Source organism: Ictalurus furcatus, chromosome 15 (genome assembly GCF_023375685.1).
Source record: "Ictalurus furcatus strain D&B chromosome 15, Billie_1.0, whole genome shotgun sequence".
In the NCBI taxonomy this organism is placed as follows: domain Eukaryota; kingdom Metazoa; phylum Chordata; class Actinopteri; order Siluriformes; family Ictaluridae; genus Ictalurus; species Ictalurus furcatus.
This window is the reverse complement of record NC_071269.1, coordinates 16,402,056-16,426,223: the sequence shown is the minus strand read 5'-3', so window position 1 is coordinate 16,426,223 and position 24,168 is coordinate 16,402,056. Positions and strand designations below refer to the sequence as shown.

The following is a 24,168-nucleotide window of genomic DNA, read 5'->3' as shown; positions in this document are numbered from 1 at the left end:
GGTATAGAACTGTTCTCTGTAGACAGTCCTCACTCCCAGATGGAGACCACTGATCTTTGTTGCAGGGCTGGCAGCTGGTAGAGTCTCGTATAAAACAAACAGAAATTGGTATTGTAAGGGTGTTTTCACAGCTGACTCATTTGGAGCATTTGTTCAGAACCTGTTGCCTTTTCTCCCTTGGTTCGGTTCCTTTAGTTATATATGAACACAGCAATCACGCTCGGATTTGCACCAAAACAATCAGTCCAAGACCACCTGAATGAGGTGGTCTCGGCCCGATTGCAAAACGAACTCTGGAGTGGTTCGCTTGTGGTGAGAAAGCAATCTGACCCAACGGGCCAACGAACCAACCTGTATAGTAATGCATGATGGAAACTGCGTTACATAAAAAGTGTTTGTGTTTCTAATGGCTTACAACATGGAACACAGTTGAACTTGGACCAAAGGTAAGGAAAAATGCCTCATTTAAATTTGGTCTGACGAACATATTTCTCAATATTTTTCAAAAATACATAAAAACACTGAGGTTTACAAGGTGTTTAGAGAGTGTCTCAAGGAGATGGGCTTTAATTCCTCTGTCAAACATGTAAATAAGATAAATTATAATAACTACATTTGAGTTCACAGAGCTGATGTCTATCCATCTTTATGGATGACCGCTAAGAACCCTTCAACATAAACAGGTGCACTCTGACCAATGAGAGGTTAGTTTACGCACATGTGACTTGCATAAACATATTTTGGTACACTTTGAAATGTTGTTTTGTGAAAGTGAACCAAGCCAAGGAGGAAATGCAACAATGTAACAATTTAAGTCCCCATTTTGGAACAAAGCACAGATCTGCAGGTCTGAAAATGCCCTAAGAATTTGCTTGGAGAATTGCAAAGGTATTAATCTAGATAAAGCTTCTCATAATTAATCAGGTCAGGCCTGGACTAAACCATTTTGGCACCCCCAACCAGTCTGGACCATGACAACTTTCCTGGTTAAAACCCCAGCTACAACCCCCCACCCCCTCCTCCACCCAACCTACTTCCCCCCACCCCCTGTGATGGAGGTGCTGGGTGAGGTACAAACTTTAAAATTACCATAGGTAATATCACACCTGGAAGCAATGCAATAACCACCATCTGGTGGTGATATACTGAACTACAGCTTGTCCGCTTAACATACACCTTAATATGTGTAATACATGGCTAGTGTGTTCACCAGTTTTGTTGAGGAAAGTAGAAGCTGGACATTCTATGCACTCAAAACAACATTTGTGTTGTCCAAGCTGCAGTTGTCTGTACCCATAGGAACATTCTGGGGAACAACGTGACTCAGGCATCTGGGTAGGCAAAAATATACAGTGTTAATCTAGCATACGATCCATTTGGTACGTTTTGGTAACTGTTTGTAATGATTACATTATGAATTACATTTAACCATACTGTAATTTCAGTTTTTTATTTACTGGTGGTATAAAACCAAACCTGGAGATCTATAACACATATATAGGTTATATTTTAAACATGTCCTACCCACTGTATCTGTGAAGCATCCATTTGAAGAGTAGGGGGCTCTGAAATAAATGATCCCACCATTCTAAGAGACCATGTTTTATTAAGCCATATCCATGTGATAATGTCATATCCTGCTGGTGGGTTTCCATACGCATCAAAAAATAATGTTGTGTTTCTGATGGAAATCCGTACTTGTTTTAAATATTGGAAGAGCTGAAAAAAGAGAAAAGGGAATAGCTAAATGATGTAGGGTGTCTTAGAAAGTTATGATAAATAGAGTTTAATATAAAACTGAACTATAATTTGAACACCAATCTCTGATTTAAAAACAGATTCCTGAATTAAACATAGTTAAAACACTGACCTGCCATGGCTGAATTTCAGTGTTCTGACATTTTTCAGAATCACACCTGAGAGCCTGGTGCAATGCATAAGCCACTGCATATACCGCCCGATACACGTTAAACGAAGAGGTAATATCATATTCCGCCAGAGAATATTGTGCAGATGCCATTTTGTACAGGTCAGTATTCTGTAAGCATGGGACGCTCATTTCAGTGTTTTCAACACTGATGTTTCTAAGCTTAGTTATGGCCTTGTTCACAAAATCTTCGAACCCATTAAAAGGTGTATATTTTACAGACACACCCAAGACAGTTCCAATAGTACTGATTCCAGGGATATTAGACACTAAGGTTGCCATTGACCAGTCCTCAGACCCGATCCACACTTTCCCTGTCACATTCTGCTCTATCACAAATAAGAAAAACCCTTTGGCAATTCTCTTGCTGGAAAACACTACTATGGTATTCACTTTGGTTTTGATGATATTCTTGACAATGTTTCGTATCTGCTGCTGTGTGTCATTTTTGAGTCTTGGAATCACTGCTTGATATGCGATGCAGATATTAAAATCTGATGCTTGCTGCGACAGGCTCAACATCCCCTGCAAGCCATATGAATTGTCACTGCCGAGAAGGGCTATCCAGGTCCAGTTGTATCTCACAAGAATCTCGAGCATGGCTTTCACCTGGTTTTTATCACTGGGGATGGTGCGAAAGAAAGATGGGTACATCTGTTTGTTGCTTAGCAGTTCATCTGAAGCTTCATATGAGATCTGTGAAATTTAAGGAGCAAAAATGACACTAGTGCGTTTGTTAGTTAGGCATTTACGTATAAATGCAACAAATCAAAATTAGTGACACAAAACACATAATACAATATCAAGGCTTAACTTTGTTTTGAGCATTATGGCTTCCCACAACACCCTCTTCAGCATTACCATTTCGTTTTACCCACTGTAATTAGCTTCGCCAGATTCTCTGCTCCAGGCTCCTAAATTATAGCTGTTGGTACTTTTGCAGTGTTTGCAAAGTCTGTTTTTGCAATTCTTTGTGGGGCTCCATCAGTTTTCTTAGGTTTTCATAATTGCCTATTTTGCTCGTATTTTAGTCACTAAAATACAGTCCCCTCCAAAACTATTGGAACGGCAAGTCCAATTCATTTGTTCGTGCTATACATGAAAGACATTTGGGTTTGAGATCATAAGATGTACTGTATATAGGATGAGAGTTTTGGATTTCACCTTTTATTTCCTGGTATTTACATCTAGATGTGTCCCTTCAGTCTCCTCTTTTTTTATTGTCAATGTTTGTGCAATGCCTCTGATTGATTTCCCCTCTTTTCTCAGCTTCAAAATGGCTTGCTTTTCTCCCATAGACAGCTCTCTGATCTTGATGTTAGCTTATCCTTTTTAACAACAAATGCAGTCTTCACAGGTGAAACTGAAGGCTTAAACCAAGAGCTCAAAGCTAAATAGTCAATCTAACATGACACACCTGGGTAACAAGAACCACCTGTCAGTCACATGTTCCAATATTTTTGCTCACCTACAACTTGGGTGGTCTGATACAAAAGGTGCCTTGCAGAATTGGCCTTGCTGGGGGGAAGGGTGGACTAAGTCTGTTTAATGCTCAGTATGAGAATAAATAAATAAATAAATAAATAAATAATTCCTTAGATTTATATAGTGCTTTTCAAGACACTTAAAGCGCTTTTGAGTGTCTTTTACATTGTATGGGGGATTTCCTCAACCACCACCATTGTGTAGCATCCACCTGGATGATGCGACAGCAGCCATAGTGTGCCAGAACACCCAGATACTAGTGGAGAGGAGAGAGTGATGTAACCAACTCAGGGGTGGAGATTATTAGGGGGCCATGATAGATAAGGGCCAATGGGGAAATTTCGCCAGGACACCAGGGTATACCCCTACTCTTTTACGATAAGTGTCCCGAATTTTTAATGACCACAGAGAGTCAGGACCTCTGTTTAACATCTCATCCGAAAGACAGTGCTGTTTTTACAGGATAGTGTCACTATGCTGGGGCATTAGGACCCCACACAGACCACATGGTGAGCACCCCCTGCTGGCCTCACTAATACCACTTCCTGCAGCAACCTTAGTTTTCCCCAGGAGGTCTCCCTTACTGGCCAGGCTCAACCCTGCTTAGTTTCAGTGGGAAACCACTGCAGGGCTGCAGGGTGATATGGCTCTGGCAAATAAAAGTATTTTAATACAAATGTATTAATAAATATATATAAAAAAAGGTAATGTGGTGAACTTTTCTTGTTATATACAGAGATTACAAGTAAGCATGGGTGTGCATTACCTCAGGCATCAGAAAGGCACCGAGTGCAGCAGCTGGAATGAAGCTGTAGCTGCTGCTGTCTGGTCCGATGAGGGCAATCGCTTGAGGCTTCACTTTCACTCTGTTATACTGCTGAGCTGCGAGAGTCACTGTGCCCAGAATACTAGCTTGAAGCGAGCAAATATCATATGTCTGATAGCCTAGTGTGATACCAGGCAGGAGCTGACTGTCGTTGTTGATCTCCTCTACAGCATAGCGCAGAGCCTGCAGCAAGTAGTAGCCATGGATGTTGGCAGCTCCTCTGCAAAAGCCATAGCAGCTCATTAAATTAAACACAACTTTTTATTAGGAGCAGATTGCTTCTGTAAGAAGTATGCATATATAAGTCATACCGGTTACAGTCAGCCAGTTGAGGTAGAGTCAAGACCGTAGCATCTACATTATGGAGAGGAAACATGCCATAGATGGTAATATTTCCGTTAAACTGGAGTACAGTGGCATAACAGCAGCTCCACAAACACACCAACAGCAGAGTCTCAAACAAGAGTTCTCCCATACTGTGCTCTTTAGAGATCACACTCATTCTCTTCTTCCCTGCAGCCCACATTCCCCCTTTCTACTGTCTGATGGATGAGGATTTGCATGTGCAAAAGTGTTATTGTCACTGAAACACTGGATTTGCATTAGCCCATTTGTTTCTTACCATTGTGTTTACATGTTGAAGAAATAGTACATTCATTAAGCCAGTGTAAGGGAAAAGGGACTGATATCACTGTCAAATAACCAAAATCGATTTCCCTGCGGACATCCTAGTACCTGATGACACCCTAAACTACTGAGTACTGACTACTAATAATTCAACAGCATAGTCATGAATGGTAATTTCTAATGCTTAATTTATCAAATATACTCAGGTCTTAGGTGAAAATCATTGTGCTTAGTTATTTATTTACTGGGGTCTAAGGTAGAACTATTTTCTCCACACTTTCTTGTGTAGACTGTTTAATAGACAATGGAAACAGCCAGATGCAGTCAGGTACATCAAATCTGGAATATGAGTCTTGGATATGGATATTTTGAATATGAATGTGAGAATATGAGATTTGTGTTTTTCCTGCCATAGTGTAATTAGGACCTCAGACATATACTGTCCTAATTGAATCCTTTTTCCAAATTCAATTGACTGAAGGGGATTGAATTACAGCTCAATGTATCATCATTCAACCACTGCAGGTCAATTTGCCTGAGTGCCAGTGCATTTTCACAATATAGGATAAACAACAGACCATCAGCACTTGACACTATATCTGCCTGGATGTGGGAGAGGCAAATTCATGTAAAAGAGATGATTGAGCCTGACGAACCATTATCATGTCTCCTTAATGACTTAATTTTCAAGTGACCAAAAACCAAAACCAAAAACTACGACAGGCCATGGAATACTTCTTGCAAAGAAAAACAAAACATGTATATAAATCATTCATAATTGTCAAAATGTCCAGTTTATTATCAGTGTTTCTTTCTGTGAAGCCCATAATTATAATTCATTATAACTCCACTTATAATTGTTCGTAAATTGGTGATGATTTCTTGTAAGCATTTTAACTCTAATAACGTGCAATAAACGATCATTGATAAGATAATTAATTGATGATGTTATAATCAGGGCTGTCAATCGCTAAAATTTTTTTAATCAAATTAATTACGTGTCGTCGATCACAATTAATTAATTAACTAATTTTGGCTGAGCAATTACCCCCCAAAAGATCATTTAAAATCATCATTGTGTTAGATGAGAAAAGCATTGAATAAATATTACAAAAAGTAACTTTAGAAAGAAATATATTATTTTATTCAACATAGAATTTATTACACATAAACTTTTAGGTAGTATCAGAGGATGCAATTTGAAATGCTTCCATCAACCCCTTATCTTCCACTATATTCTATATTCATATTCATTCAGTTGCCAAGATGCAATGCCCCAAATTGCATTTTTCTCCCCACAGGAATACACAGGGAAAAGTTTGATGGTCACTGTTACTTAAGATATACTGATGAGAAGGAAATCTGCATTGCTCCACCTTCTAACACCTTAGCAACCCTAGGGAATAGGCAGGAGCCAATTAACATGCTAGCAATCAGCTGAGATTCCATAGCAACCTTCTAGTTACATGCTATCAACCTGGGCTTGCATAGCAACCACCTAGCAAACACACAGCAACCACATGGAAATACATAGCAGTCACCTAGCAACAGCCTATCAACCATATGAAATACCAGAGCAACCTTGCAGCAACACCCTAGCAACCACCTGATATATATCATAGCAACCAGCTAGCAACACCCTAGCAACTACCTGCAATATCATTCTAACCATCTTGCAATACTTTAAAAACCACCAGGAATACCATAGCAACCACCTAGCAACACCCTTTCAACCACTCGGGATACCATAGCGAATACCATAGCAACCACCTAGCAACACCCTTTCAACCACTCGGGATACCATAGCAACCACCTAGCAACCACTTAGAATACAATAGCAACCAACTAGCAACACCCTAGTAACCACAAAAAATATCATAGCAACCACCAAGCAACACCCTAACAACCACCTGGAATACCATAGCTACCAAATAGCAACACTCTAGCAACCATCAGGAATATTATAGCAACCACCTAGCAACACCCTAGCAACCACTGGGAATATCATAGCAACTGCCTAGTAACCACATGAAATACCATAGCAATCTCTTTACAGCACCCTAGCATCCACCTGGGATAGCATAACAACCAGCTACCAACACCTTAGCAACCATTTCTGATATTGTTATTAAGCTCTGTCAAACTAGCATCAAAGTTTGTTCACAAAATGTAGTATATTCACCTTACCTCAAGCACGCCATGCTGAGATTTAAAATGTTTATGTTTTTATTATTGTTAATAATTATTACAATTATGCGGTACACCACATGGCATTATAACAAATAGTAACACGTTACAGCATGATTTGAAGTTTTTAAGGAATTATTTATAGGCTAGCATATTATTAGATATTTAGATATCAGGCAATATTAGAGCTTGTACAAATGCTTACATGGAATCATCACCAATTTACAAATGCTTATAAGCAAAGTTATAAAGATTTATGAATATGGGCTGCAGAAAAGGTGTGACCCTGAATCCCATACACTACTCAACTGGTACAAAAGCATTATTTAACTTATTAGAAAACAAAATATAGTTCATGTAATTCTTTAGATTATGCTACGCCACACTATAAGCATACATGACAATAAATAATCGAAAAGAAGTGCAAGAAAAAGTAAAAGCCGTGTATAAATAATGATTTATTAAGTGACCATTAAGCAGAAGATAAAACATAAGGAATGACTCTTTTCCATAAAAAAAGAAAGATCAGTGATTAAAAGTCTCCACATAATGATTATATTAAACGCTAAACAAAACCTTTATAAAGATACAGAAAATATGCACACAGAAAAACTCCACAAATCAACAAACATAATGATAATAATAATAATAATAATAATAATAATAATCACATTTTTACTTCACTGCTGTCCAACAGATGCATTGTTTTGATTTTGCACATTTCACAATGTTTTCTTCTATTTGCTATGAACTTTGTTCAATTTTTAAATAATTTTTTAAAAAAGCCCAGCTAAAGAAAAAAACAAACAAAAAAAAAACAATAAGGCAACGGTTATTGTGTAAAACAGAGTTGCAGGCACAAGGGTTTTGGTTTTCTACTGTTTGGCATCAGCTTTCTCTGAACACTGAACCTTCTGCATTACAGGTAAAATAAGAACAGGGCACATTTTCACAAATACCAAGAATATCCCTGAAAACAAACAAAGAAACAAACAAAGAAACAAACAGTTAACTGCAATTCCAAAGCAGCTTATTGCATAGTGCTCTGTGCACAATTGTGCAATGTTGTCTAACCCTAGTGTAGAAGCTCATACTGCCTGGCTTACATATTGTGTCAATGTGATTATCTGCAATATTTCAGATTTCAGAGCAATGCTTCCCTAAAATGTATAAAACACAGTATTTTCTAGTGATCAAGTGACAAGAGTCTGAGCAAATGTTATTGTTAATTCTAGGCTCCTTTATGACATCATCATATGACCAACAAAACAATTCTGTTGTAATATGATGAATAAAAACTGGTAAATGGATTTCGTGATTATTTCTGAAGCAGATTATAAAAAAGGGTAAGAATGTTGAAAGATGTTGTGTATAGTGTAGATGTACAAGCCATTGAGAAAGAGGACAGGAGGAGATGGAGCAATGCCATGGCTGAAGAAAAAGACAGTTGCAGTAGATCTTTAAAACTGATTTAATCCCAATTTGGGACAGCACATGTAGCACCGACTCGGAGATCCACAGAGATGCACACCATGGAAGACTGGGTCAGAGATTCTACCCCCTGTGCCACTCTAGAAGAAGAGCAATGTGATGCGGAGGATCATCAACTGACCTCTTCGTGTACGTCTGTCTCTCCATCGCTCTTTCCAACAATGTCTCTGTCCTTCTCTCCATCCCTGTCCAGTTCATCTTGCAGGTCTTCTACGTTTCCTGAGTCACTGCTTGCTCCAGAGTTTAAGAATGGTGAGTATCTGTAGCAGAGAGCAACCAGACATTTGTAATGTTACAACCTAGAACTGAAATGGACTTTAGTGGCATTTTATATCATGAATCAACATAAAATAGCCCAGAACATTGCCCCACAATTTGGGGGCATTATTACGTGCATATATATTAATAAGATGATAAGTGAGCCCCAAAGGAATTCTCTTGGTCTTAGCAGTGGATTGTGTAGAGGTCAGTGCGTCCGTTCTCTCAATAGTGGTAATATGGGCCATGGTGTAATCTATGACTGTCTTCTAAAAATAACCACACATTTCCGTACTCTTTTTTGGGGGGAGAAATTCATTCTTCACCCTCCAAATATCTTTAAGTCTCATTAGCTGTGAATAAGGAATGGAATTTTTGCAGCGCTTGAAAAGGGAAAGAGATTCTGTAGAAAGAAAATGTTTAAAAGATGATTCTTTTGATTTCACTTGCATGTCCAAAAAGCTTATGCTCAAGCCAGGGTCTGATACTTTATACATATTATACATGTATACTGTTTGGAGTGAAGGTTTCCCTTTGGTTTTTAAATGAAAACCTGTTTTACTCTATAAAACAGAATACTACGTTAATTTAGAAAAATCCTGACTGAAATATGATTGCTAATAAAAACCCCATTACAAAATGCCCAAAATATTACAGCAACGGAGTCTAAGTCAGCAATTATGCTTTATTAGCAGACCCGAAAATCGCCTTTGATGTGATCTTTTTAAATTATTTGAAAGTGTCTCACTAAGGTGTCCGAAAACTTAAAACAGTCAACATGTTTATTTTGTTAGGTCTTATCTGAAGCTTAAAATGTTTACACAGTCTCACATTTTTACACAAGTAGTGAGCTTGCTGTAAGCAGTCAATTTAAGAGTCAGTGAGAATGAGTAAAATAGGAAAACGGCTCACACAACACCTAAAAATATTAAATATTAGCCTTTCACAGAGCTAGAAAAGGGTATAAAAAGATAAAAGAAGTAAGAGTCAAACAAAAGAGAATGTTTGTACAAAATTCAAAATAGCAGTCTTTAGGCTAGGGGAATAAAGTCAAATACTATATGTAAATTTTGATTGTTGAACTAATACACATTCTGGCCCAAGGTTTGTGGACACCTGACAATAAAACTTCCCCAAAATGTTGCCACAAAGGTGTAAGCACACAATTATCTAGAACTTGTAGATTTCCCTCCACTGCAACTAAAAGGCCAAACCTGTTTCATTATGCGACATGACAAAATGAGGTCTATAAAGACATGGTTTGCCAAGGTTGATGTGGATGACCTTGAGTGACCCGAGCCTTGACCTCAACTAAACATTTATCTTTGGGATCTATTAGTCCAGGCTCTTGTCATATCAAAACCGGACTACTACAACGCACTACTCTCGGGCCTCCCAGCCAGCTCCATCAAACCCCTTCAGATGATTCAGAATGCAGCAGCATGTTTCATCTTCAACCAGCCCAAAAGGACCCATTTCACACCCCTATTCATCTCCCTCTACTGGCTTCCTGTAGCCGCCTGTATCAAATTCAAGGCCTTGATGCTCACGTACAAGACCTTGTCTGGAACAGCACCCCCTACCTCAACACTCTCCCGAAGGCTTACATTCCCTCACGCTATCTGCGATCGGTTAACGACAGACACTTAGTAGTGCCTACTCAGCGTGGTGTGGTGGGCGTTTTGGCACACTATGGCTGCATCACAGGCGGATCACTGCGTCACTGCATCCAGGCGGATGCTACACACTAGTGGGTTGAGGAGATCCCCCCTCCATACTATGTAACGCGCTTTGAGTGTCTAGAAAAGCACTATGTAACTGTAACTAAAATAACTAATTTACAGTATACAATATTTTATGTGCTGTATACACATACAATTAGGCAAATGGTCTTATACAGAAAGACCTAGGGGGCATTACAGTTTGTTTTTTTTATACTTGTATCTACAGTGCACACCTGCCAGTGGCTGCTGAGCTCTGGAGGAGTCTGCGACAGGTCTCCATCTGCACATCCAGTCCTCGCTTCATACTGCACATCTCCATGTACTCTTGCAGGTGTCTGGTCATGTCACTCTTGGCTGTGGCCAGCTCCAGCTTTGAGGACAATAACGACAAATTAACAATAAGAACAGGAACTGTTTAAATGTAACCCTAAACTGCTACTTACCTCGATCTGTCCAATTGAATCTTGGTACTCCTGCTCTCTCGTTTTAAAGAGTGACTCAGTCTTGTTTATCAGACTGCCCAGACTTCCATCCTGAAAGAACCAGAAACAGTCATAAACAGGTAACACAACCGAAGCCACAGCACCAACACAAATGTTTTGCTATTCTAGAAAAGTTGCTCATGTTCAGTGTTTGTAGATGAAGCTGTGCTAGTTCACCGGCTCGTGTGTTTCTCCGTGGCACTCGGCAGCACAGGCAGCGCTAGAGTGTGCACCGGCAGCAGCAGCAGTAGTGGTGGAGTTGTTGGTAAAGTCCTCCCACAGGAGCAGAGTCTCTTCAGTCTCCTCCCAGGCCAGACTGTCACAGTCATCGTCAAACTCGAACGTCTCCCGCCTGGCGACAGAGCAGTTATCTGAGCTAATTCTACAAACACAGGTGGAGTGGGAGAGGAAAGTGAAAGGAAATCCAAAGCAGGCTCCACCACCATTTCAAAGGGCTCCAAAACTTTGTGCAAGCAACTTCCAGATTACCAAAATGGTTACCATAATGTGACCACAAGGTGGCAGTATGGCATTAGAATTGAGTAATTATTTACAGCTAAGAGCAAAATGTTTGCATCACCCAGAATGACAAAGCTTTACTGCAACCTTCTTGCTCACCAGACTGGATCTCATAAAAAAATGACAGTGCATGACATCTGGCAGGATTTTCAAATATCAACAAGGTTCCTGTTCAGAAACAGGATGAAAGCTGTTGAAGAAAAACTGTTTCAGGCTATGACCTTGACCCTGCTTGGATCCATTTCAAAATATATTCAGTTCAACTGCTGGTTACAGTGATAACCCCATATAAATCCTACAAACCTTCAACCACTTGTTCTTGAGATATCACACTAATGAGTATCTCGGACAGACGGACGTTAAAATAATATACAGGAGCAAATATTACAACTGAGAGGTTCTAAAAGTTGTTTCGGAGGACACGAAATGTTATAAATGCAAAGATTAGTGAACTAAGTTATTAAAAAACAAGTACATCATGTTTAGAAAGGGAAATGCAAATATGTGAACTTTCTATCTGTGTAGGACTTTCTGCTATTAACATATTGGCGTATACTAATTAGCCATTTTGCTACTTGTGATCATGAAGGATCATCTGTAAAGCTTAACACTAGAAAGCTAATATTTTATTGCTATAAATTAATTTCTTTGGTTTTAAAGAGGAAGCGAACTTCTGCACTAAACTCTATGTACGAAATAGATCAGGGGTATTAAACATACACCCACGGACCAGGACTGGTCTGATAACTTGGTCCACATAATGAATTTATGAATCTTTGTTTTAAATGAAAATCGTCTTGTGGAGTGTAATTCAATTGAAAAAACTGGAAAAATAATTCATCTCTGTTATTCCTATAGGGGAGGAAACAGGGCAATAAACGCAGGGCCATAAACTCAGCTACTGATAAAATGCGTCAATTATATGTAATTCTTCATTAGCAAGCAAAGATTGGAAAAATGTTCAATCTTCAACTGTCTAGTGTCAGTGAGCCTGTGCCTCAGATTCCTGTTTTTAACCGATCCCAATGTGGTCTTCTGCTGTTAAAGATCATCCACCTCAAATTTTGACATGTTTTGCTTTCCGAGTTACTTTTTTGCTCACCATGTCTGTAAAGAGTGGTTATTTCAATTAATCACTATCAACAAGTCATCAGCAAGGTGTTTCCGCCCACATAACAGCCGCTCACTCGATGTTTTTCGTACCATTCTGTGTAAAACCTGGAGAATGTTTTATGTGAAATTCCCAGTTTCTGAAATACTCAAACTAGTCCATCTGGCACCAACAACCGTGCCACAGTCAAAGACACTGAATTCTGAATTCACGACCCGACCCAACCCACCCATGATTTCAAAGATTCAAATGACTTGGCTGATTGGATAAGTGTATGAATGAACAGGTGTGACCAGTGAGGTAAATCCATAATTTGGGAGTGATATATATTCAGTCCTTTTGTACATTCAGATTGCACCTTTCAGATAAATGCTGATATATTAACACATTTAATAGGAGATTTTGATGTGTTATTAGCCCACTTGACAGTGGACTAATGTAATGTAACGTAACATGGACATGACATGTGAAGTAAAAGAAGCCCATGGAGAAACCATTCAGACTTCTTGTAGGATTATGTACAGAATGGCACTCACAGCTGACTGAGCATGCGCTTCATTTCATCTGTAATGTTCAAAGATCCAGCAACTTCCTTCTCAGAGTGCTCGCTGTCTGCCTCCACCTCAGCATTCTCATCGTCAGACACAGCCTTACGCTCCTTCTTTTTACATGCTGCAGACGCCTTTAATACACACACACACGAAACTTAATTACATTTTCAAACAGTAAAACTAAATAAATAAAGCACACTAATGTCCTTGATGTTATAGTTTAGTGGTCTGGCAATCAGTTAAAATGGGCTTCATCATCTTACTCTGCAATCATGCTGTTATGTTGTTAACAGACCTTCCAGTGGTCGTTCAAAATTAAATTAAGAAAAGCAGTAGTGTAACAGAGAACACAAAATAAGCATTGTATTGACTTAACACAAATCATAGACCAGGAAAATGATTAAATCTGCATTTCATCAAGCTCGGAAATAAAGAACAACTTGGCTTAACACTATAATGAAATGTGTACAGCAATGAAAGCATCCATACTCCTTTGTGGTCTGCAGGAGCTCTAGAAGGACTGACATGAAACATCTTGCTCATGTCTTCCGAGTTCCTCTGCTGGGCCACGTCGCACAGTTTCGCTGTGATGTCGATGCGTCTACAAATGTCCATGTCCACCTTCATGGCTTTCTCTTGAATTTTGGTGTCCAAATCTGACATTTCCTGAACAATGAAAAACAAGATTTTTTTAAGATCGGTTACAGATAAGTCATGAAAAAAATCTAACATATATTTAGTAAGGAACTTCAAGTTGATTATTTCCTATAACAGCATGTCACAAAGTGGTTTATTCCTCTTTCCTATAATTCACTGTTTTTCCTCCATAGAACATTTTGTGGTGGTCACCACAGTGAAATTTCCCCTCAGATAACAAATGAAGAAATTCACTGTCTCCTTTTTGTGTAATGCATGTACTGCTATTGCTACTGCTATTTGAGAGCTCCTTGCTTAGACTTGTGACTTATGTTGCTTTTTCCAGAGATGGTTAGTAAGGCGCTACATTTACTTGAGTAACTTTTTGAAATAAATTTACTTTTAAGAGTAAGTTTAACTGTACTTATCCCGTACACTCTCCACACACTCTCCACACACTTTATCTTCTGTTCATTTTTACTTTTACTGTTACTTGAGTAATTATCTTTAGAAGTAGTTTTACTTGAGTAAAATGTGATGTTGGCTACTCTACCCACCTCTGGCTTTTTCCCCACAGGCCAGCCTTGTATGATAAACAGGTTGCATATGAATTAGGAATGAGCGCTCGTGTTCCTACTGCATCAATTTGATCACTATTATTAAATGTATATTATAGTAACCCCCCCCAAAAAGAAAAGAAATAAAAGTAACCTCCAAAACAACAGTAACAACTGATAAAACATTTCTAGGTAGAGCTATCTAGTTCCCTAATAGAGGCTTAGTTGCTTTAATTAGCTGCTTAACACGAGCTAACAAACTAGTCTTGCATTATGTTATTTTTATGTTTTGCCAGGTCTATATTTTTCACAAAAAAGTAGCAATCTATAAAACAATGAGAAACAAATAAAACTGTTGTTAACAGATTTGATAACGTCAGGTTTATTGTTGTTACGAACTAACGTTAGATAGATACTGGGTGTGTTGATATTTGTGTCCATGCTCTGAATGGATGGTTTGGGTAGGTACTCATGCAGACCAGTTCTGACTGAGGAAAAACCTTGAAATTGTACATCCTGAATCGTTCTATTTCTCGTATACCATAGCTAATAATTACAATATTTTATTTATTAAAGAGCGACATGCCATTTACAATGGATCCGTTTATAGTTACATTTAATGATTTGGAAGGTAGAGGTCAACTGATTGAGCACGTTCGCCTCACACCTCCAGGGTCCGGGGTTCGATTCCTGCCGGGGCCATGTGTGTGCGGAGTTTGCATGTTCTCCCCGTGCTGCAGGGGTTTCCTCCGGGTACTCCGGTTTCCTCCACCAGTCCAAAGACATGCATGGTAGTCTGACTGGCACATCTAAAGTGTCCGTAGTGTATGAATGGGTGTGTGAGTGTGTATGTGAGTGTGCCCTGCGATGGACTGGCACCCTGTCCAGGGTGTACCCCGCCTTGTGCCCGATACTCCCTGGGATAGGCTCCAGGTTCACCCGCGACCCTGAAGAAGGAGTAAGCGGTAGAAGATGGATGGATGGATGGATGGAGAGGTCAACCGATTGGTCGGTTTTGCCGATTAATCAGCAACGATAACTGATCTGCAAAACTCCACACCGTTGCAGGAGTGGCTGAGAATGTATAGTGATGTCATTATACATTACTGACAAATTGTGTTGTTATTTGAAGTGTTTTTTGATTCATTTTGGGAGTCTCGTATTTTTATTTGTTCTTTGGATTGTTACTTTTTGGTTCAGTTTGGATGTTAATCTTTTATTTACATTAATATTTATTAATAGTTCGTATATTTATTTCATTTAAAAAAGTACTGTACATTTTCATGGTACAGACAGCACGGTTTATTTTTGTAATAAAGTTCAGCAATATTTTACTTTGAGTGTTATGTTTTCATTCAGTATCACTTTTAAAAACTAATTATTAATCGGTTGATTAATCGGTTACCGGCAGGTACTGCCCAACTTAGTTATCGGTATCGGTTGACCTCTACTCTGGATCAACCCAGACACCCTGAAGCGGCGAGATTGTGTCTATTTTGTCTGTGTTTTTTTTTTCTTTTCTTTTTATGCTTATAGCAACAGTATGTATAGCACTTTGGTTTAAATATCCTTTATAAGTACTTACTTACCACCATGTTGCCCAACCATGTTCTATAACCGAATTTTCTCATTTCATATGTAAATCTGTAGGTACTGCAGGACAGTTTTGTGCTTGCTCTTCTAGCTTAATTATCTAAGCAAATCTATGGCTTTTTAATGTGCAGTCATAACAGAATTAGTAATCACATTCTCCACTTCTGTCTGGTTTAATTTTGCATCATCACTCTAAGTAGAAAGTATACAACACAAAGCTGTTATTTGTAATGAGAAAATCATTGGCTGCAGACTCCCTTGACAGACCAGTACTCATTTAGGATGAGAAAGCTGGGAACATCGTGCCTGAACTCTCTCACCCCAGTCACTCTCTCTTCCAGAGGCTTTCTTCCCAGCAAAGACGCATAGTAAGAACCATAAAGACTGGAACTAACAGACTGAACATAACGAACTGGAACTTTGAGCAGTTTCTTACCCAGGACATGACTCTCATACATGAGAACTCTTTAGATAACCTCTCCATGTGACCAACCAAGTAGTTGGATATAACCTTAGCCACAACAAATACTTATCCTATAATGTGTAATATTAATATTAATGTGTATGCAGCTTGATCTGTACATAATGTTGCTATTTTAATAGAACTACACATACAGTATGGCTCACTAAAAATCAAGTATTTCTTAAAAATATTTTGTTTAGTATATTTGTTCTTTCTTCTTTAGATTTGGAGATTTTCTTTCACCTACACCAAGAAATAAAAATCCATACGCAACTTGTCAAATAAATGCTACATTTACATTCACAATATTTGGCAGATTCCCTTATCCAGAGCAATTTACATGCATCACATTTATACAACTGAGCAATTCAGATTTAAGGGTCTTAAGTGACAGCTTGTCAGTGTTGGGATTTAATGAGTCTTTATTGATCACATATATATACGCACAGTAAAATTCTTTTCTTCGCATACCCCCGCATTTTAGGAAGCTGGGGTCAGAGCGCAGGGTCAGCCATGATACAGCGCCCCTGGAGCAGAGAGGATTAAGGACCTTGCTCAAGGGCTCAACAGTGGCAGCTTGGCAGTGCTGGGGCTTGAACCCCCAACCTTCCGAGCAGTACCCCAGAGCCTTAACCGACAACCACCATTTGAATTCACAACCTTCTGATCAGTAATCCAACAGCTTAACCGCTGAGCTAGCACTGCCCCATGGAAGTTTGGCTTCAAAGCTTGCCGGAATGTTCAATAAGCAGCAACAAATGAAAAATAATTACTTACATCAGTCATGAGACTCTTATAGACGACCAATTCAGCTTTAAGCTGTTCCACTTTCTCACTCAGTTCTTTCCGTAGGGCCTCAGAATCCTGCGCACTCTGTAGGGGACACGTCAAAAAGGAAGCCAGTCAAATCGAATGTTTTTCCACACTAACATTTCTTCTACATTCAACACCAGCACGGTGAGCAAACGCGTTAAAAGGCTAAACTAATGAGGCACAAAACAGCTAATTTTCTACAACCCCAATTCTGAAAAAGTTGGGACAGTATGGAAAATGCTAATAAAAACAAAGAGGAGTGATTTGTAAATGTAGTTTGACTTGTATTTAAACAAAGAAATGTATAAAGACAAGGTATTTGATGTTTTACCTAATCAACTGCATAGTTTTTTGAAAGTAAACCTTTATTTCGATATCGATGCATGCAACATGTTCCAAAAAAGTTGGGACAGGGGCAATTTAGGACTAATAGCAATGTGACAAGTTGAAATAAGAAGGTGATGTGAAACAGGTGAGGCAATAGTCTAATCATAATATATAAGGAGCGTTCAAAAAAGGCCTAATCCTTCAAGAGCAAGGATAGGTTGAGGCTCAACAATCTGACAACAGATGCGTCAGCAAATAATCCGACACTTTGAGTACAACATTACCCAAAGACAAATTGGTAGAATTTTGGCCATTTCACCTTCTACAGTGCACAATATAATTAAAAGATTCAAGAAATCCGGTCAAATCTCGGTGTGTAAAGGGCAAGGCCGAAAACCCCTTCTGACTACGTGTGATCTACTGTATGATCCCTCAGACGTCACTGTTTGTGGTATGACGAGTCAACATTTAAAAAATTTTTTGGACAAAACAGAGAATTGAGAATGTGTGGCGCATTATGAAGTACAAAATAAGGCAATGAAGGCCCCGTACTGTTGCGCAGCTGAAGAAATGCAAAATGGATGAATGGGGGGAAAATTCTGTATGCTACACTTAATCAACTGGTGTCTTCAGCGCCCAAACACTTAATAAGTGTTATTAAAAGAAAAGGTGATGTTACACAGTAGTAAACAGTTGACTGTCCCAACTTTTTTGTATTGTGTTGCAGTCATCAGATTTGAAATGAGTGTATATTTTCAAAAATAAATAGTAAAACAAATAATGTGTTAATGTGTTTTCAATGTAGTTCAGGGTGAATTGAATTTTCAAATGACTCCTTTTTTTTTTTTTTTTGCATTTCCATACTGTCCTAACTTTTTCGGAATTGGGGTTGTATAAATTTTTTTTTAGAAATGGTCTCTTGCATAACTGAGCAGTACATTGATATTTATTTGGAGGGCAGTGTTAATTGTGGGCCATGCAGACATAGTGGAGCTGTATCTCTACCATAAGCACATCCAAAAGCTGTATTTAGAAATGGGTTAAGTGTATATAAAGTGGACATTTCTATAAATAATATGCACATTATTTATTAAAAAGTGAGAATTATCTTAAGTGCTTAAGAGCTGTTTGGGCAGTTCGGGTACTCGAGACGAGTCTCATCTTTTGAGTAATATTAACTCCAGCACAACTATCTTACAATTGTTTTTATAACACAATATCTCATCCGGAAATTCATGTTTTACAGAATGTAAATACACTCCAGAAATATGGAAGGGCAACAATAAGTGCATAAATATGACAATTCAAAATTGTTTGAATCATCTACACGGTCTTCCAATCTCAGCAGCAGAGGTTTTTTTTTGGTCCTTCTCAGAGCTTCATGCATTCTGGAGATTTCTATGGTGTGCATTTCAAATTCATCAAGCCAAAAATAACTTTTTCTGGTCTGAGTTGCTTCTCAATTATTCAGATCTGCTGTATGCTATTCAGATATAAGTTTACATTTATAGTTTGATAACTAACTAGGATGTACAGTGATGCTTGAAAGTTTGTGAAACCTTTTTGAATTTTCTATATTTCTCCATGAATATGACCTAAAACATCACCAGAGTAGATAAAAAGAACCCAATTAAATAAATGAGACAAAAATATTGCACTTGGTCATTTATTTATTGAGGAAAATGATAAAATATATTACATACATGAGTGGCAAAATTATGTGAACCTTTGCTTTTTGTATCTGGTGTAAGGCCCTTGTGCAGCAATAACTGCAACTAAACGTTTGTTGTAACTGTTGATCAGTCCTGCACATCAGCTTGGAGGAATTTTAGCCCGTTCCTCAGTACAGAACAGCTTCAACTCTTGGGTGATGGTCAGTTTCCTACAGGAACTGCTTGCTTCATGTCCTTCCACAACATTTCCATGGGATTAAGGTCAGGACTTTCCAAAACTTTAACTTTATTCTTCTTTAACCAATGAACTTAAATTTTCTCCATTTGTACACAATCTATCTGACTGTGAATTGGTGGAGTCCAAACACTTTAGAGATGGTTTTGTAACCTTTTCCAGCCTGAATGCACAAATATGTAATATTGGATCATTTTCCTCAATAACTAAATGACCAAGTTTAATATTTTTGTTTCATTTGTTTAATTGGGTTCTCTTTGTCTTCTTTTAGGACTTGCGTGAAAATCTGATGATGCTTTAGGTCATATTTATGCAGGTATATCGAAAATTCTAAAGGGTTCACAAACTTTCAAGCACCACTGTAGGTCGATCTCAGATTGCTGATTTGAGAAAAACAAATGGCAGGGATGTCAAATTAATATGATTAGCATGACTAGGATTCTTCATGACCATCAAGTTAAAAATTCTTAGACATTCATTTAATTCTTGCCTACTTCCACAGAGTGGTCTCTATGCAACTGGGTGAAAAAACCTGGCAACATTGCAGATGTGAACTGCAGGCAGGTCATTTCATTAATCTGAATAGGCAGCCTGTAAAATCAACCCCCAGCTTAGCATCAAGTCTGAATAGGAATAACATTTCCTGTGTATCTACTGATATCTCTTTTGAACTGAGAATACAGCCCTCAGTAAAACCACAATGAGCATAAGATAAAGAGCTGAGCACTGTTTGGCAGGGCTGAGCTCTCACTTGTTGTAAAGTCTCCACCATGGCCCCCATTTGCTGGCAGTTGGACAACTCCTCCTCCCATCTGGAACACACAGCACAGACATCTGGTCAATAAATTCCTCAGTCCAGACAAAGATCATGTCATCTCACTTCATCAGTAAAGACAGAAAACGTCATATAATTGCAGATGGAATTAGTTTGAATGAATATACACGATACAAGTATTGCTCATTATGAAGAGGATGATGACACATAAACTGTTAAAAGTCTTCATAGAGTATTTAAAACATTCAAAGAGGAGATCGAGTACCACATAATTATCCTTAATGTGTTGCCTTAATAGCGTCTTCCTTAAAGTCACTATGGTGATGGTAGAGACAACAGAGCACACAAGCCAAACGTTCAAATGGGAGACGTTTAATACAATCCAGTGAAGAGGTTCGCTAAGTCGACCTGCTTTGTTTAGGGTTGTCACGTTGGGTGTCATGCAACGAATGCTACAGTGTTTGAACCTTGGTTTGTTCCTGAGCAATTCATTCTGGGTAGTTAGTGGACATTGCCATAGCGTGTACACAAACAGTGCTGTCTCTCAGGCCACAGACTCACAAACTGAGTATTTAAAAGCACTACCACTGCCTTGTGTGTGAGAACGTTCACTGCGCCTTTACAAACCCTTTGATTACAGAAATGGGCTTCTTTATAGTTTTGTTTACAAGGTTTAGGACTCTCAGGTAATGAAATTGAAACCCTTTCCTTATTAGGGAGGAATTTTTCATGTTGCACCAGGTCTTTTCCAGACAAAGGCATTCCCCAGTCATGCCATGTGGACATAATACACCTCCTCCACACATATCCTTGCTCTATCTCTCTCTCGCTCCCCCTCCCTTCCAGCAGGATACCTTTCATTCCTGTCATATTCCAGGCATTGCACACTTATTGCCATTTGTCTTATGCAGCCAGAATGTACTTTGGCTTAGGAAAGCAGTTTAGGAAAGCCAAAAAGTTTTCATTATATTTCCAATATATTGAAAACAAGATGGTATTTTGTTTTAGACAGTACTTCAGTGGGACATGGACAAAATACTATATCGGGAATAAAATTACTTATATCGATTGTGATATGTTTTAATATATTACAAAGCATAACATGTTCATGTGGCAGGAACTATAGACCACGCGCCATCAACTGGTGGAGCATGGTCCAGGTATGGATGCAGCAAAGAATTTCAGTGGACCATATTGAGTACTTGACAAAATACTGTCGCAGAGCCGATTAACATAAAAAGAAAAATAAATAACTGGCTGTAGTTCAGAGAGTCTAGTATTTTTAAACATGAACTAGCTCAATGTCTGTAGCAAACCCAAATTATTTAGCTGAAGTCAGCTCATTAGCCCAGAGGATAGATACAGGGCTAGAGAATTTAAATCAGAAAGGGAAGTGTGTTGCATATATTTTCATAGAATTATTCATTTTATTTTCCCTCTCTGGGCTGATTAGTGAACTGTTGGCTTGTTTAAAGAAAAGTCGACGACAAAGTCAGAACATTTAAAGAGGATATGCATGTATGCATGAATGCAGTTATTAATTTTTTTTAATCTGTCCAGAGTCCATGAAGAACCATTTACAAACAAAAACAATTTAAAATTTACAGCCATAAATGAATCATTAATGAACCTTTGTAAGCAAGGAATTGCTGGATGTATGACATGTAACTGGATCTTCACAAATTTTAATTGAATACAACTGCTATAGATTGATCTGCATTATTTGGAACAAAAAGTTTGTGGTTTGCATGAATGCTCTGTTTCATTAAGACCTATATAGAAACCCTCATTTTGAACATGCAAGATTGGCCAGGAACACACAAGTTATATTACGCAAGTTGTACAATTTGTGTTTAAATACTTGTTTTTATATACAGCACTGTGTAAAAGTCATTGCACATGCAAAGTAATGCTGTAAAGCAAAGATGCCTTCAAAAATAAAAACACAATATACAGAGCCATTAACAGTAATAAACTAAACAAAGTCAATATTTGGCATCACAACCTTTTGCTTTAAAAAAAAAAATAGTAGTCTGAGGTACAATGTGTGTAGTTTTATTAGGACACTGGCTGGTAAGTTTTACTGAACATCTTGTAGAATCTGCCACAGCTCTTCTGAAGACTTTCTTTGGTTGTTTATCTCGTCCAATCCGAACAGCTTTCATTAGTTTTAGTTGTTTGTTTTTGTTTTTTTTTATCTGAAAAGGGATCTATTACATCACATAATATGTTGCTTTCCTTACTGACATATACTAATATTTCTGTAACTTTTTTTGTGAGAAAATCAATGTTTGGAAATAGAAAATGTTTTTGTCCTGACTCAATAATGCAGACCTCATAAATTAAACATCTATAACAAAATTTGTACAAAGAAAATAGTGTGTCTAAGACTTTTGCACAGTACAGGTTTTACGTAAAAGGCTTCAACTTAACTTATAACAAACCTTACCATGTTTTAATTAGAATATGTAGTTTTCTTAAACTGGTTTAAACTGGTGTAAACTGGTTTAAACTGGTGTAATATAACATCATAATTTTACGAGGAGTCAAGTTCAGAGAAGTCCATTTGTTACATGGATGCTCCGTTTCAAACGATTCAATGTATGACAATATATTAAATGTTATATGTCAGCGGACTCATTTTGATTAAATAAAAACATACAACCAGTTTAAGGTGCAGCGACATACAGTACATTAAGAATTTGCATGGATTCATCATTTGAAAGACTAGACACTACTGCTAGTTTGTAGAACAAAAAATTACAGATTTTTAAACGCCGAGACATTCAGATTGAGGGGTAACTCCAGTGTAGCTGATTAAACTACTGCCCAAGGGAATGAGAAAATGACTCCACTCATTTCCTCTGGCCCACTCACTCCAGCCCTGCAGTTTTACTGCCTTGAAACAATCTCAGTTCAGACTGAGCAATACAACAAGCTTAGACACGAAACAAAACAAAAATAAATAAATAAATAAATAAATAAAATTCAAGTGTGCATCTACGTCTTTTCATGTCATTTCTGCTATTTCGTTAAAAACACCTGACTACAAAAGTTACAAAGCATTACTGCTGGTGCATATCATATTACAAAAAAACAATCCATTTCTGTAGAAGTGTAATCCCCTAAAGGCTTGTTAGCATTACCATATAAGCAGGAAGAACAGTTTTGGGGAAAGAGAACAATGCATGGAACCAGTAAACAAAAACTGTACGCCTGAATAAGCGGAACAAACACTTTCATATCAGTGAAGTTCTTAAGAACTCTCTCGTGCCAATCGTATTTACTTCTCAATACAACAGACAGTTTAAGGGAAACCCCACATAGCTGATTTATATTCAAACCATATATCATTGGTTTAATTTATTTTATTTTTATTTTATAGGAATGGAAAACGTCATTATGCACTTAACAGGATAAGTGAAGATTGAACCAGAACAGCGCCTTCTGATTGCTATCTTGAGTAATCACTATAATTAACACTAAAAGACTGAGATAATCTACTGCCAACGCACAGACTGGCTGACATCACTGAAACACAGTGTGCGACACAGTGGAGGACTAAACCAATAGCTTTATTCACCTTTAATCCATTGGGAGGTTTATTAGATGGTATGTCATAGGGACGCATCGATACCAATACTGGTACTGGTCTGATAACCTTGCTCATTTACTCCTACTTATAAAATATGCCTCGATACCAGGTGATACATCGTAAACCTAGTGTACGTTGTCCTGCTAATGTACAGACGATACAAAATTACAGCAATCTGGATGACTTTCATGATTACTAACGGCAATCAAAGGAAATACAAACAAAAATAACAATAATAAAGAAGGCACTACAGCACCTTCCTACAATAAAAGTTAGGGCTGAGCGATATGATATGACAAATATCATATCACGA

The 24,168-nt window shown here is 38.1% G+C and overlaps 3 protein-coding genes across 3 annotated transcripts in view; all 3 read right to left on the bottom strand.

Moving 5' to 3' along the window:
- Positions 1 to 1,084: 1,084 nt before the first annotated feature.
- On the bottom strand, positions 1,085 to 2,791 carry LOC128619470 (taste receptor type 1 member 1-like). Its single transcript, XM_053643676.1, has 3 exons — positions 2,774 to 2,791; positions 1,871 to 2,623; positions 1,085 to 1,719 (listed from the first exon to the last, which is right to left on the bottom strand). The coding sequence occupies exons 1-3, from the start codon at positions 2,789 to 2,791 to the stop codon at positions 1,510 to 1,512; spliced, it is 981 nt and encodes a 326-aa protein (XP_053499651.1). The 3' UTR covers positions 1,085 to 1,509.
- A 1,349-nt stretch (positions 2,792 to 4,140) lies between these two features.
- On the bottom strand, positions 4,141 to 4,561 carry LOC128619644 (taste receptor type 1 member 1-like). The gene has a single exon (XM_053643961.1). The coding sequence runs from the start codon at positions 4,479 to 4,481 to the stop codon at positions 4,152 to 4,154; it is 330 nt and encodes a 109-aa protein (XP_053499936.1). The 5' UTR covers positions 4,482 to 4,561; the 3' UTR covers positions 4,141 to 4,151.
- Positions 4,521 to 24,168, bottom strand: part of iffo2a (intermediate filament family orphan 2a) — a 34,164-nt gene continuing 14,516 nt past the window's right edge. The window contains exons 2-10 of the mRNA XM_053643960.1: positions 20,237 to 20,297; positions 17,215 to 17,310; positions 13,678 to 13,854; positions 13,174 to 13,319; positions 11,185 to 11,389; positions 10,969 to 11,058; positions 10,759 to 10,895; positions 8,665 to 8,803; positions 4,521 to 4,592 (exon numbers count right to left, since the gene is read on the bottom strand). Coding sequence (XP_053499935.1) covers positions 4,578 to 4,592; positions 8,665 to 8,803; positions 10,759 to 10,895; positions 10,969 to 11,058; positions 11,185 to 11,389; positions 13,174 to 13,319; positions 13,678 to 13,854; positions 17,215 to 17,310; positions 20,237 to 20,297 — 1,066 coding nt within the window. The 3' untranslated portion in view covers positions 4,521 to 4,577. The remainder of the gene's footprint in view (positions 4,593 to 8,664; positions 8,804 to 10,758; positions 10,896 to 10,968; positions 11,059 to 11,184; positions 11,390 to 13,173; positions 13,320 to 13,677; positions 13,855 to 17,214; positions 17,311 to 20,236; positions 20,298 to 24,168) is intronic.

Coding starts and splice junctions, on each gene's coding strand:
- LOC128619470 (XM_053643676.1), bottom strand. Junction 1,720..1,870: donor CTGAAATTCAGCCATGGCAG/GTCAGTGTTTTA, acceptor CTCTTTTTTCAG/CTCTTCCAATATTTAAAACA.
- LOC128619644 (XM_053643961.1), bottom strand. CDS start 4,481: ATGAGCTGCTATGGCTTTTGCAGAGGAGCTGCCAACATCCATGGCTAC.